This window comes from Caretta caretta, chromosome 1 (assembly GCF_965140235.1).
Source record: "Caretta caretta isolate rCarCar2 chromosome 1, rCarCar1.hap1, whole genome shotgun sequence".
NCBI lineage: Eukaryota > Metazoa > Chordata > Testudines > Cheloniidae > Caretta > Caretta caretta.
In genome coordinates, this window is record NC_134206.1 from 249,746,768 (window position 1) to 249,760,405 (window position 13,638).

The 13,638-nt window shown below is 42.1% G+C and overlaps 1 protein-coding gene across 3 annotated transcripts in view; it reads left to right on the forward strand.

Annotated features, from left to right (window-relative positions):
- Positions 1-6,779: 6,779 nt before the first annotated feature.
- The window catches only part of BRAF (B-Raf proto-oncogene, serine/threonine kinase), a 121,870-nt gene continuing 115,011 nt past the window's right edge, over positions 6,780-13,638 (forward strand). The window contains exon 1 of one of the 3 annotated variants that reach the window (XM_048830666.2): positions 6,780-7,053. In XM_048830666.2, coding sequence (XP_048686623.2) covers positions 6,907-7,053 — 147 coding nt within the window. In that variant the 5' untranslated portion in view covers positions 6,780-6,906. The remainder of the gene's footprint in view (positions 7,054-13,638) is intronic. The other 2 variants (XM_048830652.2, XM_048830642.2) reach the window with 2 other exon arrangements.

Consider the following 13,638-nt stretch of genomic DNA (forward strand, 5'->3'; position numbering starts at 1 on the left):
CCGCTTGAAGATGATTAAGTGGAGAGGAAATGTCTAGTCTCCTTCACAGAAGCTACAAGGATTGTTTCCAATCAGCTACTTTAACAACCATAGAATGGTTGCAAAGAATTCCCAGCTGAAATAGCAGAAATAATCATAAAATCAATACAACCAACATCTCTTACAGCAATGACCATTGATTGGGCAACATTATTTCACCGTCCCATTCCAAAGCTGCAGTTTCTGTATTTGAGTCCCTATATTGATTTAGCGTCTTCTTTGTTTTATAGCTTTCTTACTCCAGACCCATATAATCTCTAATGATTTTTGCTGTTCCGTGAAGGAGGTAAAAACTGAAGAAAAAAAAACCCCTCAGAGATCGGATGCATTCACTTGCTAATCTGTTAACATTAGATCAGAGATGCAAGGAGAACCTCACTTCCTTGAAAGTGGGGGGGCGGGGGGGGGGAAATCAAATTACAGCAGGTGCTGGGGTCAGAGGGAAAGCTCAAGGAAACAAGGACAGAAAATGCAAGCCTGGGAGTTGTGGAAGAAACTTCTAAAACCAGGCTGTATAACTGTCTGGACACCAGATTAAACTGTTTTATGTGGAATCCTTGAAATTCCCCTTCCTTCAGCCCCAGTAAGTTCTCTAAGCTGTGCTCTGTACCCAGTTAAGCAGTTGTAGAATATGAAATGTGACCATCAAGTGGAAGTATAATACAAGAAATCTACAACCATTTAGCACTTAAAGGCTGATCCATCTGAATTGTTAATGATAGACTTTTTTTTAGAAACCAGATATTTGCATGACTGCATTAATCAAAGCTATGAGATGCATAAGTGGAAACCGAAGTTAACAGAAATGTCTTGGCTGATTCGATCAAGTATGGTATTTGATCCCTGTTTCAGCAAAACAAATCAGGCAATGCAGCTACTTCTCTCTCCTCCCTCACCTTCCCATTTTCCACAGCCTCCCATTCCCCATGCACATTGCCTCTCTTCCCCCTTCGCTGGTGGCTTCTGTCCCTGCTTCATTCTCTCTCCATCTAATATTCTATCCAACCCCTGCCTCTCTATCTCCTTCTCCCATAGCTGCCTCCTGCCTGCTCCCTTTCTTATCTTAATGATGACTTCACTTCAGGACTCACCGGTTTCTATTAGTGAATCCTGATGTGCCACCTCCATCAGCCTTTTGAGGTCACCTGTACTACTGCACAAGTGTTTGGACCTTTCAGTGTCTCATATTTCTACTGCACAGGTGATTGCAGGAGACAGTAGGTTGGGGCTCAGCACATAGACAGTTGGACCTTAAAGTCACCATTTAGACAGGAGAGGAAGTGGATTGGTGTGTGTGATTTTTGTTTTGTTCTGAGGGTGCTGAAAGACATGCAGGGCATGGAAAGAGGATAAATTAATTCTTATTTAGCTAGTGATATGTGCTCCAGGCCCATCCCCTTTATGTGACATATGGCCCAATCTGACCACCTTCCCAGCTGCCAAGACCCTCCCTGATGTGCATAGTCCATCGAAAGGGAAATGTTTTGGTTTTTGCTTTCCAAAGGTCACTTTGAATGTGTGAGTTGTATTTCAGAGTAATGTTTTATTAGAAATGATCCTGCAAAGTTATTTTCATCCTGGGTCCAATGAAAAGCTTGTGGCTCAGTAAATATGCCTCTTACCACTCCCAAAATAAGAAGTAAAAAGTTATTTTTAAAAGGGGGTTATTTAGAACATCATTCCTTAAAATATAAGAATGGTAACTGAGTTAAAAACTTTGTGGACTTTTCTTTCTTTTAAATAAATACAAAATTTATTAAAGAGGAAAAGTTATGATGTTTCTTAAATTAATATTGCAAAGTATTTTTTTAAAAATAGAATGTTCTACATAAATATTTAGAACAAATATTATATATGATATATTTAAACTATAAAACACATATGTGTCATTTGTAACATTTAGTTTTTAACTTAAATCTTTTACTAGTGTCAAATCTCTGAAAGCTTGGATCTAATGTGCAGCCTTTCAAAGTCACTGGGAAGTAGAGAAATTGTACTTTGGTTTGAGGAAAATGTAACTTTTGTAATGATTTAAGGCCATTTTATTTGTGATATAATTGTTTTATATTGTTAAGTTGTCTGGGTTATAGTTCTTTAGTTCTCTGTCTAAGCATTAGGGGCTTGAACCTATACAGTGAAAGTTAATGGGAATTTTTCAATTGGCTTGAATGGAAGCAGTATCCAGTCTTTGTATAACAAGCATATGCAAACTAGATAGCATTTTTGTGCCTTTTGAGGGAGAAAGAGAAAGCATGAACTGAGAAGATGACTTTTAGTGAGAACTGTTCAGCTGCCAGTTATTATCCCCTGCCAAATATTAGTTCATTTCCATACAGAGAGCATACAGCATCAAAGGTCTGAGGCTCAACAGCATTGCAGAACTTCAGGATTCTTCAGATGGAAGCTTCAAACGATGTGAAGAACTATCATCATATTCTGCTAAAAAAATATCAACAAGATCAACAGAGAAACAATAACAGAAAGAATCAAAACACGCATGCTTTTTCTGAAAAAAAACACAAAAGTTGGTGCAAAAAATGGCATAAGTACACATTCCTTGGAAAGGGGCATGTTTTTTTGTATTTACAAATACAAATTTAGTTAGACTGTCTGTACTACAGGAATGACCCACCCAGAGGTCTGGATGGTTTAAGGGTTGGCCAATGAGAAAACAGAGCCCTTCACATCTAGGTCACTAATTTGACTTGGACTTATGTTGATAGTGACTGGAAGTACCAGCTAAAGGCTGTCTGGTAGCCTCTGCAAAATGGAATAGTGGTAGCGATCCTTAGTGAACAGAATTCTATATCAAAAGCACTGTTACATTTAACACTGATTAGCCTCCTTTCTGATGGGCTAAGCAGAGAAAACAAAGATGGTGCAGGACCACAAAATATGAATTACATTAATCAATGGATGTGGACCCTCCCAAAGAGCAAGGAGGTACAGTGTGAATAGTAGGTTTCTCCTCTATTCCTCCCAATCCATTATCTCTTACCAGCATTGCATTCTCTCTTTTATTTAAAAACAAAACAGGCAAACAAAAAAAACCCCCACCCATACCATGTGTATTAGGTGGTAACTCTTGGCTCTAATTCTAGTTCTGGTTCTCGGTTGGCAGCATTAAGGTTCCTACTTGAAGCTCTTAATGTGTTACACAGTATAAATAATAAATAATAACAACATAGTATGACTAACACTCTCCACATGAATGCAAACCTCCTGATAAAATCAAATGCACAAGAACAAAGCAACGTGGGATTATTAAAGGCAGTAGGAAAAAGTACTAAAAAAAGTAGATTGATGGTAAGCCACTGGTGCAGATGTTAGACTTACACCCTGACTGTAAATTGTTTGGAGAATAAAACATGGATTATGACTAAGATTTGCACAGCAAGGCCAAATTCATCCCTGTGGTAAATTCTATTGAAGTAAAAGGGGTTACACCAGGGATGAATTTCACCCAGTGACTTTTCCATTAACATCAGCTACCTGAGGAATGTGCCCAGATAAGTACTTAATACTACACTTCTTTTCATTTCCTCACAAGTACAGGGAAATCTCTCTCAACATTCTAATCTTCATTGTTACATTTATTTCCTAATCTGTGTTTTGTTTACAGGCTGTGCGCACATTTTCCCAACACTTCAGATTCTTATCCCACAGGGAGCATTGTTGACTATTATCTTTTCAACAGTATGTTTAGAACACAAATTTGTAAGGCATAAAGTTACAAACTTGGCAAGTAACTTAGTTTTTATGTTTGGTTCCCATACATAGTGTTGGCTAGTGGTGGTAGTACTCCGAGCCACCTGTGACACAAGAATTTGGGCTTCTATTCAGAGTAGCAGCCGTGTTAGTCTGTATTCGCAAAAAGAAAAGGAGTACTAGTGGCACCTTAGAGACTAACCAATTTATTTGAGCATAAGCTTTCGTGAGCTTCATCCGATGAAGTGAGCTGTAGCTCACGAAAGCTTATGCTCAAATAAATTGGTTAGTCTCTAAGGTGCCACTAGTACTCTTTTTTTTTTGGCTTCTATTCAGTGATGATACTGTACTGCCCTAGAAGGGAGGTGCTGTGTTGTTAAGGTGTAGTGTGTCAGATGACTTGTTAAACAAATCCTTTCTGCATATCTCTGATGGCTGTCCAGGTGGGAGTTAAATATTGTGTGGCCTTTTGAACAGAGCAGGGAATAATTTTGAGCAGACTTGTGGCCAACTTTCCTCCTCCTAATAAAACAGGATCTAATGTTCCAGTCTGTATGGGAGCTATTGCTGAGTTCATACAATAAATAACTGTTATATTTACTTAACATGGAAAGTACTACCAGCACCTAACTCATTTCCAAGTGCTTTTACAAAGCACTAACTTGAGTGTGAAAAGTGCCATATAAAACTAAAAGTTATTGTGTATATATATTTATAGAGTATTCAGCATCCCAAAACTGCATTAATAGAATGAGAAGGCTGCATGTCAAATGTCAGGAAATGCAAAAGTTAAGGATGCTTGTGCCATCTCAAAGGGACGCTGTCAACTTGAATCTGTTTAACTGACTAATTTAAAATATTCCAGGTTGTGACAGAACATCCTTTAAATAGTGTGGCTTGATTTGTTTGTTTGTTTTGATGTAGTTTTGGTAATCTTTTAAAAGGTTTTTCTGTTGCTTTCTTGAGGATATCATGATGATAGTTTCAGCAAGAGAGCAACTAAAAGCCTGATCCTGCAAACACTTACATACATAAATAAAGTTAAGCATGGGCATAAATGTTTGGAGGCTCAGGCTGTCAATAAACAAACTGAAAATATTATAGGTGTTTTGTTTTTAACTTCTCTCTGTTTTAATAATCGTAAGTGTTAAATATATCTACTCTAGTCACAATTATGTCTGAAAATTGATTTTTCAAGCTGGCAGAGTCCCTTTAGCTGTTCCTTTTGTGCATAAAAAGATGTCTTACATAACATTTAACACATTTAAACAGTTGTAGCATCTTGCAATATTTTCCCATTGTATAATAATTTTTATTATAATATTCTGGTATATTGTTAACTTATACTGTAAGGTATTACCTCTCTTGGAAATGTATTTTAATAATAATGTCAGCACTCGTACTATGCATTTTTTTTCCAACTGCAATTTGGGAAATAGTATGTTATATAATTAGGGACAGTGTTGTAAAGGGGTTAAAGATAATTTTGCCTGTACAGTCTTAACTTTGGACTCTTCAGATATTCAGTACTTAAATATGCACCCTTAGACCCCAGTCATTCAACTGGATCTGCGCAGGCAAACCCTTGTGTCTAAGGTTTCTTCTGCAGGATCAAAGCCTTAAGGTTCTATAACATACTGTAGTTTTGAAGAGAATATTTTACCCATGAAAATATACAGAATTGTGATTGTGGGCCCCTTTAAGTTTACATTCAGCTTTCTCCCACCCTCCTTTTTTATATACACATTTCACCTACTAATTTCAGAAGTGAAGTCACGGTCCCACTGAAATCACCGGCAAAACTCCCATTGACTTCTCTTGGGCCAGGATTTTACCTCGGTGTCCAAATCGAGACATCTAGGGCCTGAGTTTCCAAATAAAGCCGGGGGGCTGCAGGCACCCAACACCTCTGAAAATCAGATGCTAAGCTCTTCAGGTTGGTCATCCTAGAATCAGTGGACACAGTTGAAAAATCTGAACTAAATACTCCTAGAAAAGCACTTTTCCTCTTTACAAATGACTTTTCTTTTTATGTAATATTTTCTCAGTACAAAGGTGTTTTTTTCTTTTAAGTTTGGGGTTTTTGTTTGTTTTTTTAGTTGCTTTGTGGCATGCCAGTTTAGTAGACGAGCAGCCCGTTCTGACGTATTATTGTTGCTTTTGACCCCCCCCCCCACTTGTTGGAAGACTGTCTTCCTATAGCAGAGAGCCAGAATTTAACCTTCTGAGCCCACTCTCCTAGTAGAAACCCCACCCTAGAAGAAGTGAGTATCCTACTTCCAACCAGTGACTTGTCATTGTGCTTCCTGCCCTTGCCTGATTTGCTAATGGTGTATTTTTAGGTTGAAAATATGCTAGTTCAGTGCTTCATACTACTACTAATTGCTAAATTGGAAGAATGAGGGGTCAACAGGCTAATACCATACCAAAGAGATTTTGTGCCCTAACTAGGGTAAGAGGACAATGGAGGATGGCTGTGTGGCTACTGGGGAGCAGGAGTGCAGTGTGATTAGTCTCTGTGTGAAGGAAGATGGGGGTTGTGTGAGGGGAGCTAAGGGACAAGCAGTTTTGAGGGGGAGAGAGCCTCAGGAAAGGCTGGAGCATTGGGTCAGAGAGGAGAACCCAGGCCCTGAGAAGATGCTAGGTGGAGAAGGCTGTTAGTGGCAAAAAGGGGCTGGCTGGAAGGAGGGGTCTATGGAGAGGGAGGTATGTGTAGAGAGGGGAAAGGCTGTGGGGAGCAGGGAGGGAGGGTGTGCATGGAAGGGGCTTTAGGGCTGAGGTGGGGGTGCTGTGAAGATGGCATTGGGGGAGGCTAGAAAGCGGCTTTGAGGATGTTACTGAGAGGGTCGTGGGAAGGGCTTATAGGAAAGGGGCGGGGTTACACCCCGCTCCCTCTAAGTTCCTTGGGTGACGTTTAGTCCCTCCGTGACGTCAAGGTGTTTCCCCGTGACATCAGACGGCCCATGCGCAGTGACAGCGGCTATTATAGGTGACGTCACGGGCCGGGTGTGACGTGTAGTGGCGCGGGCCGCTAGAGCTCTCCGGGTTGTGTGGTCTTCCCCCCCCCCTCCCACTACGGGTCGCGGCTGGGGCGGCCCGGCAGCGGGGACGCGGCTTCCCCCTCCCACCCCTCCCCTTCCTCCAGCGCTTCGACCCAAGATGGCGGCGCTGAGCAGCGGCAGTAGCTCCGAGGGGGCCTCGCTCTTCAACGGGGACATGGAGCCTGAGCCGCCACCCGGAGCTGGGGCCTCGTTCCCGGGGGGCAGCGGCGGCGGCGGCGGCGGCGAGCCGGCCATCCCAGAGGAGGTGAGGCCCGGGCGGGGAGAGGGGCCGCCGAGCGGGGTGTACTGGAGACCACCCCCGGAGCCGCTGCCTGGGCTTCCCCGGCCCCTGGGCTCTGTGCGGCCTGAGAGCCGCCGCGCAGGCGGAGGTGGAGGTGTGAGCTGCGCCGCCCGCCCCCCCCGCCGGGGACGAGGCTCCCAGCCGTGTGGCCCGGGAGCGGGGTGCGCACGGCGGGGCCGGGGCTGCCTGGGGGCCCAGGTGAAGGGGGCGGCGGGACGGAGTGTCTCCCCTCCCCGCGTAGCGGGAGGGGCCGGGGGACCGCGGTGCCTTGCTGGGCAGGGGGTGACGGGCGCGGGAGGCCGCGGCGGGGGGGGGGGGGGGGGGGAATCTCTGGCTGCCGGCAGGCCCAGCCGGCGCCGCTCCTCATGGCTCCGATGCAGCGGCTTGGGAGGGGGCTGCTCCGCTCAGCTGCGCCGCCGCTCGCCCGGGTCCCCCCGGCCGTGGCGACAGCGCCTGGCTCCCAAGGGTTAAGGCGGGGGGGCCCCGGCGCGCACGCTCCTCCTGCTCAACAAGTGCAGGCGGCGCAGGTGGCTCCGGCGGGCGGCCTGGGGCGGGGGCGAGGCGCAGGGGGCAGCGGCGGGCCGGGCTACGGCAATGTATCTGCAGCGGGGGGAAGCCTCGGCCCGGTCCCCGCTCGTGGTGCGGGGCTCCCGGCCTCCCTTTGCCCGGAGAGATGGAGACGCGAGTGCGCGCCTCGCTTTAATGTAGGGCCGTCGTGGTGGTGACAGGTGCAACGTCAAGGGGTCTGTCTCTGGGTCAAAACCGAAAGTCGGGGGTCTTCAGGCGGTCCCCCCGCCCCCACGGCTCCTTTGTGGTGTGCATCGGAGAAGCTGTAGTACGCTTTTACAATCAGTTTATTTTGTGTTTGAGGATCTCAAAGCGCTTGTCGGATATTGACGAATTTCAGTGGGACTACTCCTGTGTGTTTGCGGGATTGTTCCCTTAATCGCTATTGCAGCATGAGGTCTGCTGCTGTGAATTGGGCACCGGGTTGGAGTTCAGGATACCTGGGCTCTAATTTATGTCTATCATCACAGACATGGTGAGACTTTTGGGCTTATCCCTTAACTAGCCTCTGTGTGTTTCCCAATCTGTAAAAGGAGGTAATACTTCTCTTACTGGGGTTTTGAGGTTTAAATCACTGTTTGCAGAATGAGTTCAGCACTTGGATATACAAAGTATTTTGAGGTTTTGGGAGATTTAGGCACAAAGATGAAGTGACTTGGCCAATGTCACATATCAAATTGGTTCTAGAGCTAGGTTTAGAACCCAGAAACCCTGACTCCCGGTCTCTTGCATTAGTCACTGACAGTAAAACTTTCAAAAGCAGGTGAGTGATTTGGGAGCCTGGGCATCCATGTGCTGTGGGTCATTAGACTCTACTTCTAGGCCCTCTACTTTTACTACACCAGTTGCTAAACAGTTGCCATATTCTTACCTTAGTAGTAAAAGTGTTTTCATATTTATTTATAGCACACACTAACCAAATTTTTAGCATTTCACAAACACAAATGAATTATGCATTGCATAATCCCTGGGAAATATTTTTTGTTTGATTCCAGTACACTTTACAGATGGGAAAACTCAGACAGGGAATAGGTCTGTGGCATGGCTGGGATTAGACTCTTGATCCCACAACTCAGACTTCTGTCAGTGAGATAATTCTTCTTTTCTGTAAGTAATAATAATCATCATTTGTTTCTAACTCTAGGTCTAATAGCTTTACTTCTGTAGTAGACAAGAATGGTAATGTCAGCAGTCAAAACTTTGCTAATACATAGTTAAAACTGAGATTTTTATTCCTGACACAAAAAAGGAGTTCACAGTTTAAAGATGTAAATGCCATAACATGTGTGTGTGTGCATGCTCTCTATATTTTACACAAATGTAGGAAGAGAAAGTGATGTGTATGTAGTGAGAACAATCATATTTTGTTATTGTTAAGTGGCTACTGCTCTGGGACCAAAGATGTGTTTGTTTTAAGTAAAAACCTGAATAGAACAGTAGGAACCAGATTTATTCATGTAATGTGCTCATCTACAAATCTAAATATTTCATACATAGACTTTAAACAGAGTAAATTTGTAGCAGATAAAGCACCATAGTTCAACTACATTAAGTTGCTATTATGAATACACTTTTTAATTCAGCCCTAATGATGTTCAGTTGCAAAAATGTATATATATGGTCTATACTTATTCAGCTCTCTCACATTTTGAGGAGGTCTGGTTAGCTATCAAACAGGAGACCTATCAAACCATCTTGTGAGGGGTGACTTTGTTCTCGAAAAGGATAGCTACTTAAATGCGAACACCATCCTTTATGTTTCTGTCAAGTTCCCAATCACAGATTTGTAGAGAAGAATTATCTCTTTTTCTTAAAGACAATGGAATTCTAAAGTTCTTAAGTACCTATTATAGAGTCTCATCAAAAAGCTCAGCTTCAATTGCTTTGAGTCAGTATCTAGAATGGCTTCAGGGTCAGAGTGAATGTTGTCTTGAGCCCATGTGAAAACCTAAGCTGAATTTACTGACACATTACGGGAAATTTAGTTCTCTTTGTAATGTTCTTTTTTGGGCTATTCCATAGGTTGCTGTTTTTTTTAAAAAAATGTTAAAAAAGGGGGGCGAAAGTGTTTAGGAAATTTTGAAAAAGTCTTACTTAGTAAATTTGTGTTTTGAAATACTTGTATTTTAGTTGAGTAGGTAATTTATACTGAAACCATATGCCTTACTATGAGGTTATGTGGCTAATGGCCAGAGCTGAAATATAATACCTTACACGTTCAAGATTTAGGATTTAAACAAAAAAAAAAACAACCCCAACTTTTAGGCAATGTTAAGTCTTTATGAAAATTTTTTATTAAATCTTGAACTTCTTACCTCAAATGTTATCTCTGTAGCCCTAACCACTGAGATAAAAGTCTGTAATAATAAAGTGTATTGATCTTTAATACTTGCTCTGGTAAAGAAAACAAAGTTGAATACATGTGTAAAACTAAAAGCTTATAGCTGGTGATGTGGGGGGAAGAATTCACTGTGCCAGAATGTTGTAGTTGCAAGAACACATCTCATCTGAAAAATCATGCAGGATTCATAAGTGGTACTTGGAACCACACATGTGCTTACAAAAGTGTGGTCCATTTAGGAAATTATTTCTGAGGGCATTCTGTGCCAAAAAATTAAAAATTCTGCGCACAATATTTTAAGCCTCTGCATTTATTTATTGATAAATAAATCTTGCAGAATTTTTAGTATGGCAGTGGGGAGCGCAGGCCGCTGGGTGTACGAAGGTGAGAGGTCACCCTGTAGCCTCCCCACTGCTAGGACATGGACTCAGTGCTGAGGCTGTGCCTGACCCTTACACAGCACAAGGCGTGGGCCTGCCCCAGAAACACCCTGGGGCCCTGCCCTTCTGCACCAAGCACACCAGGCATGGGACAGGCAGGATCAAAGTGTGGAGGGGCCCAGCTTCTAAGAGGGGGCAAGGTGGAGATTTCAAGGTGGGGAACCAGCCCTCCAGGGCTCCCTCTGAGTCTTGCCTTCTTTCCTGTCTCTTGGTGCGTGGAGGCTGAGGCATCCTCTTCTGCTCCCAGTGGCCAATCCAGTTGCCCAGACTCAAGCTGTCTGTCTACTCTCAGGTGAGCTTTGGGGAGATTAGACATCCAGGCTGGTTCACCCCAGGATGGATTCTCAGAGTCCAGGTGGGGAGCATCACAGATTTGCAGGATGATTGGAAGTGTTTAGTAGCTGGGAGGAGAAACTACATTCTTGTCACTGGGGAGTATTTCCAGAATTATTAAATCATTCCAATTAGATTCGGTTCTTTCAGAGGAAGAAATTCAAAATAGATGACTCAGGAAGTCCCTGGGGAGACACCTAGACTTATTGGACTCCTGATGTCACTTTAATGGCTGGGGAAAATAAGTTCTGCTTCAATCTTTTTGGAAAATGTCGTTATTTTCAGTTTTGAAATTATTTTAATTTTTTTTACTATTCCATAATACAGTTTTTCTGTTGACCCGAAACAGCTTTTCCCACAAATTTTGTTTTGCTGGAAATTTTGAAACTTTTTGCCTTTGTTCTCTTTTGGAACAGTTTATTTTTCAAACTCGCAGCATTTCCCACAAAACAAAAAATCCAGTTTCCACCCAGCCCTAATGAGAATCCACCTTTAATTGAGTGGTACTTCAGTTCATACTACTTTTAGTCTGGAAAATTTTTTCTCCTTTTGAAATATTTTCCTGCCAAATGTAACTTTACGTAACAGATGTTTGGGGATTGAATGAATTTTCTCTTATGATGAAAGTTAATGCAATATGCATTCCCAATGGAAGTACTCTACTGTGGTGATGCCATCCATGGTATTTTCCTCATTACAAGACACAAGGTGCTAGTATTGAAAGGGTCCATGTATCAACATTCACTCTTTTTGCTGAAAGCTGAATCTTAGAAATCAGTTGCTTTGGGTTTGAAAAAATGATTGCGGTCAGTTACAGGTTGTTGATGAAACAGAGTATCTTTGTGACATCTTTCCTGGCAAAATGAAATGTAGTTAATACCCTTTTATTATAGAAGCACTATAATTTTCTCCAAATTACCCAACAGCAAGCAAATAAATGTACTAATTAATACACTAAAATGTATTTACCATCAAAATATGTTGCATAGCTCAGTTGTCAGTGGGTTTATTAAAAATAAGAATTCTGTTATATAGAGGGATACTAGCAGTAATTTCTACAGTATATTTAAGCATATAGCATATTTAAGCCTCTGAAACAGTGTTGTTAGTAAGGTAAATTGAAACAGTTAAACTTGCTGAAAATGGTAATTTTAGTTTTTAAAACAGTGTTTGAACTGTTGCATGAGAGTGCTATAGAGCATGTAGTCTGAATTTTTCATGTATTTTACTTAAAGTTGTCTGTAACTTTCCTTGATGTAAAATGTTTTCCTTATTTGACAAGTTCAGACATTTCATAAATTAAAATAAGGAACTTCATTTTTTTGCAAAGCATTGCAAGCAAGAGTGTTCTCTTTGGAAATTTTTTTTTTTGGCAGTCCCTTAACACCTTTCACAAGGATCATCTTTGACTTGTAAACGTCAGCCTGGGCAGGATTTTTTTGATTAATTTAATGGAATAAAAGTTTCTTCTATCTCTTCCCCTTCATCCAGATGTCCTGGACACAATAACTTTTTTAGTTTATTGAAGTATTCTCCACAATTTAAATATTCTAGTCAAGGGAAAGGAAACAGGTAGCTGATGCTTCCACAAATATACATCCAGCAGACCAAGCTGGAAGGGTATACCATAAAATTTTATATTCCAGACATTCTGAAAAGAGCATACAATCTTTGCTGGAGTTACTATAAGATCTTTCAGTGTCCTAATTGCTCTGACTCAGGAAAAGCAGGCCATTCCTTTTATTGGTTGTTTTTTATTATCTAGCACCTAGGTGCTTATTTACAAAATTTAAAAATAACACACCCATTCACTGTGGATAAGGATGCCAGGTTTGGAATCCCTTGGGTCTTCTGGCTCTCCTTATGTTCATCTTGGCCTATGCCAGCTGCACTAGCTGGGAAGGGGAATCAAAACCAGATTCAGCCTTGACAGAGTGACTACACTATTACCACATTTCTGTTTCTGCTTCCCTTATGGGCCAAAGTCAGTTACTCCAGTTGCAGTTACCAAATCCAGTTCCACGTGTCTTAAAATAAATGTATCTGACATAATGCAGGAAAACCTCACATTTATTTACAATGGCTTATTTTATCTACTAGGATATTATAAGTGTTGATAGTTTGACACAAAGTTTGGATTACAAACATGAAGTATTACCTGCAACATAGATAAATGTTGTTTTTAGTCTTCCTCCATCCCAAACTTCCAGATACATAAGGCTGTTGGGCTTTCTTGTAGCATGTCCAATTCATGTTACAGCCCATCTCTTTGGAATTCTTTGGTTCCATCTGTACTAAGCAAGTATGCTATTACAGGGACATGGGTTGCATATAAGAGTTATTTGCATGGATTGTCTTTGCATTGGTTCAGCATGTCTACACTGCAGATTAGTTTGAAAGAACACTTTTATCATGGGTTTCAGAGTAACAGCCATGTTAGTCTGTCTTTGCAAAAAGAAAAGGAGTACTTGTAGCACCTTAGAGACTAACCAATTTATTTGAGCATGAGCTTTCGTGAGCTACAGCTCACTTCATCGGATGCATACCGTGGAAACTGCAGTAGACGTTATATACACACAGAGACCATGAAACAATACCCCCTCCCACCCCACTGTCCTGCTGGTAATAGCTTATCTAAAGTGATCATCAAGTTGGGCCATTTCCAGCACAAATCCAGGTTTTCTCACCCTCCGCGCCCCCCCCCCCCCCCCCCAAACTCACTCTCCTGCTGGTAATAGCCCATCCAAAGTGACCACTCTCTTCACAATGCGTATGATAATCAAGGTGGGCCATTTCCTGCACAAATCCAGGTTCTCTCACCCCCTCACCCCCCTCCAAAAACCACACACACAAACTCAATCTCCTGCT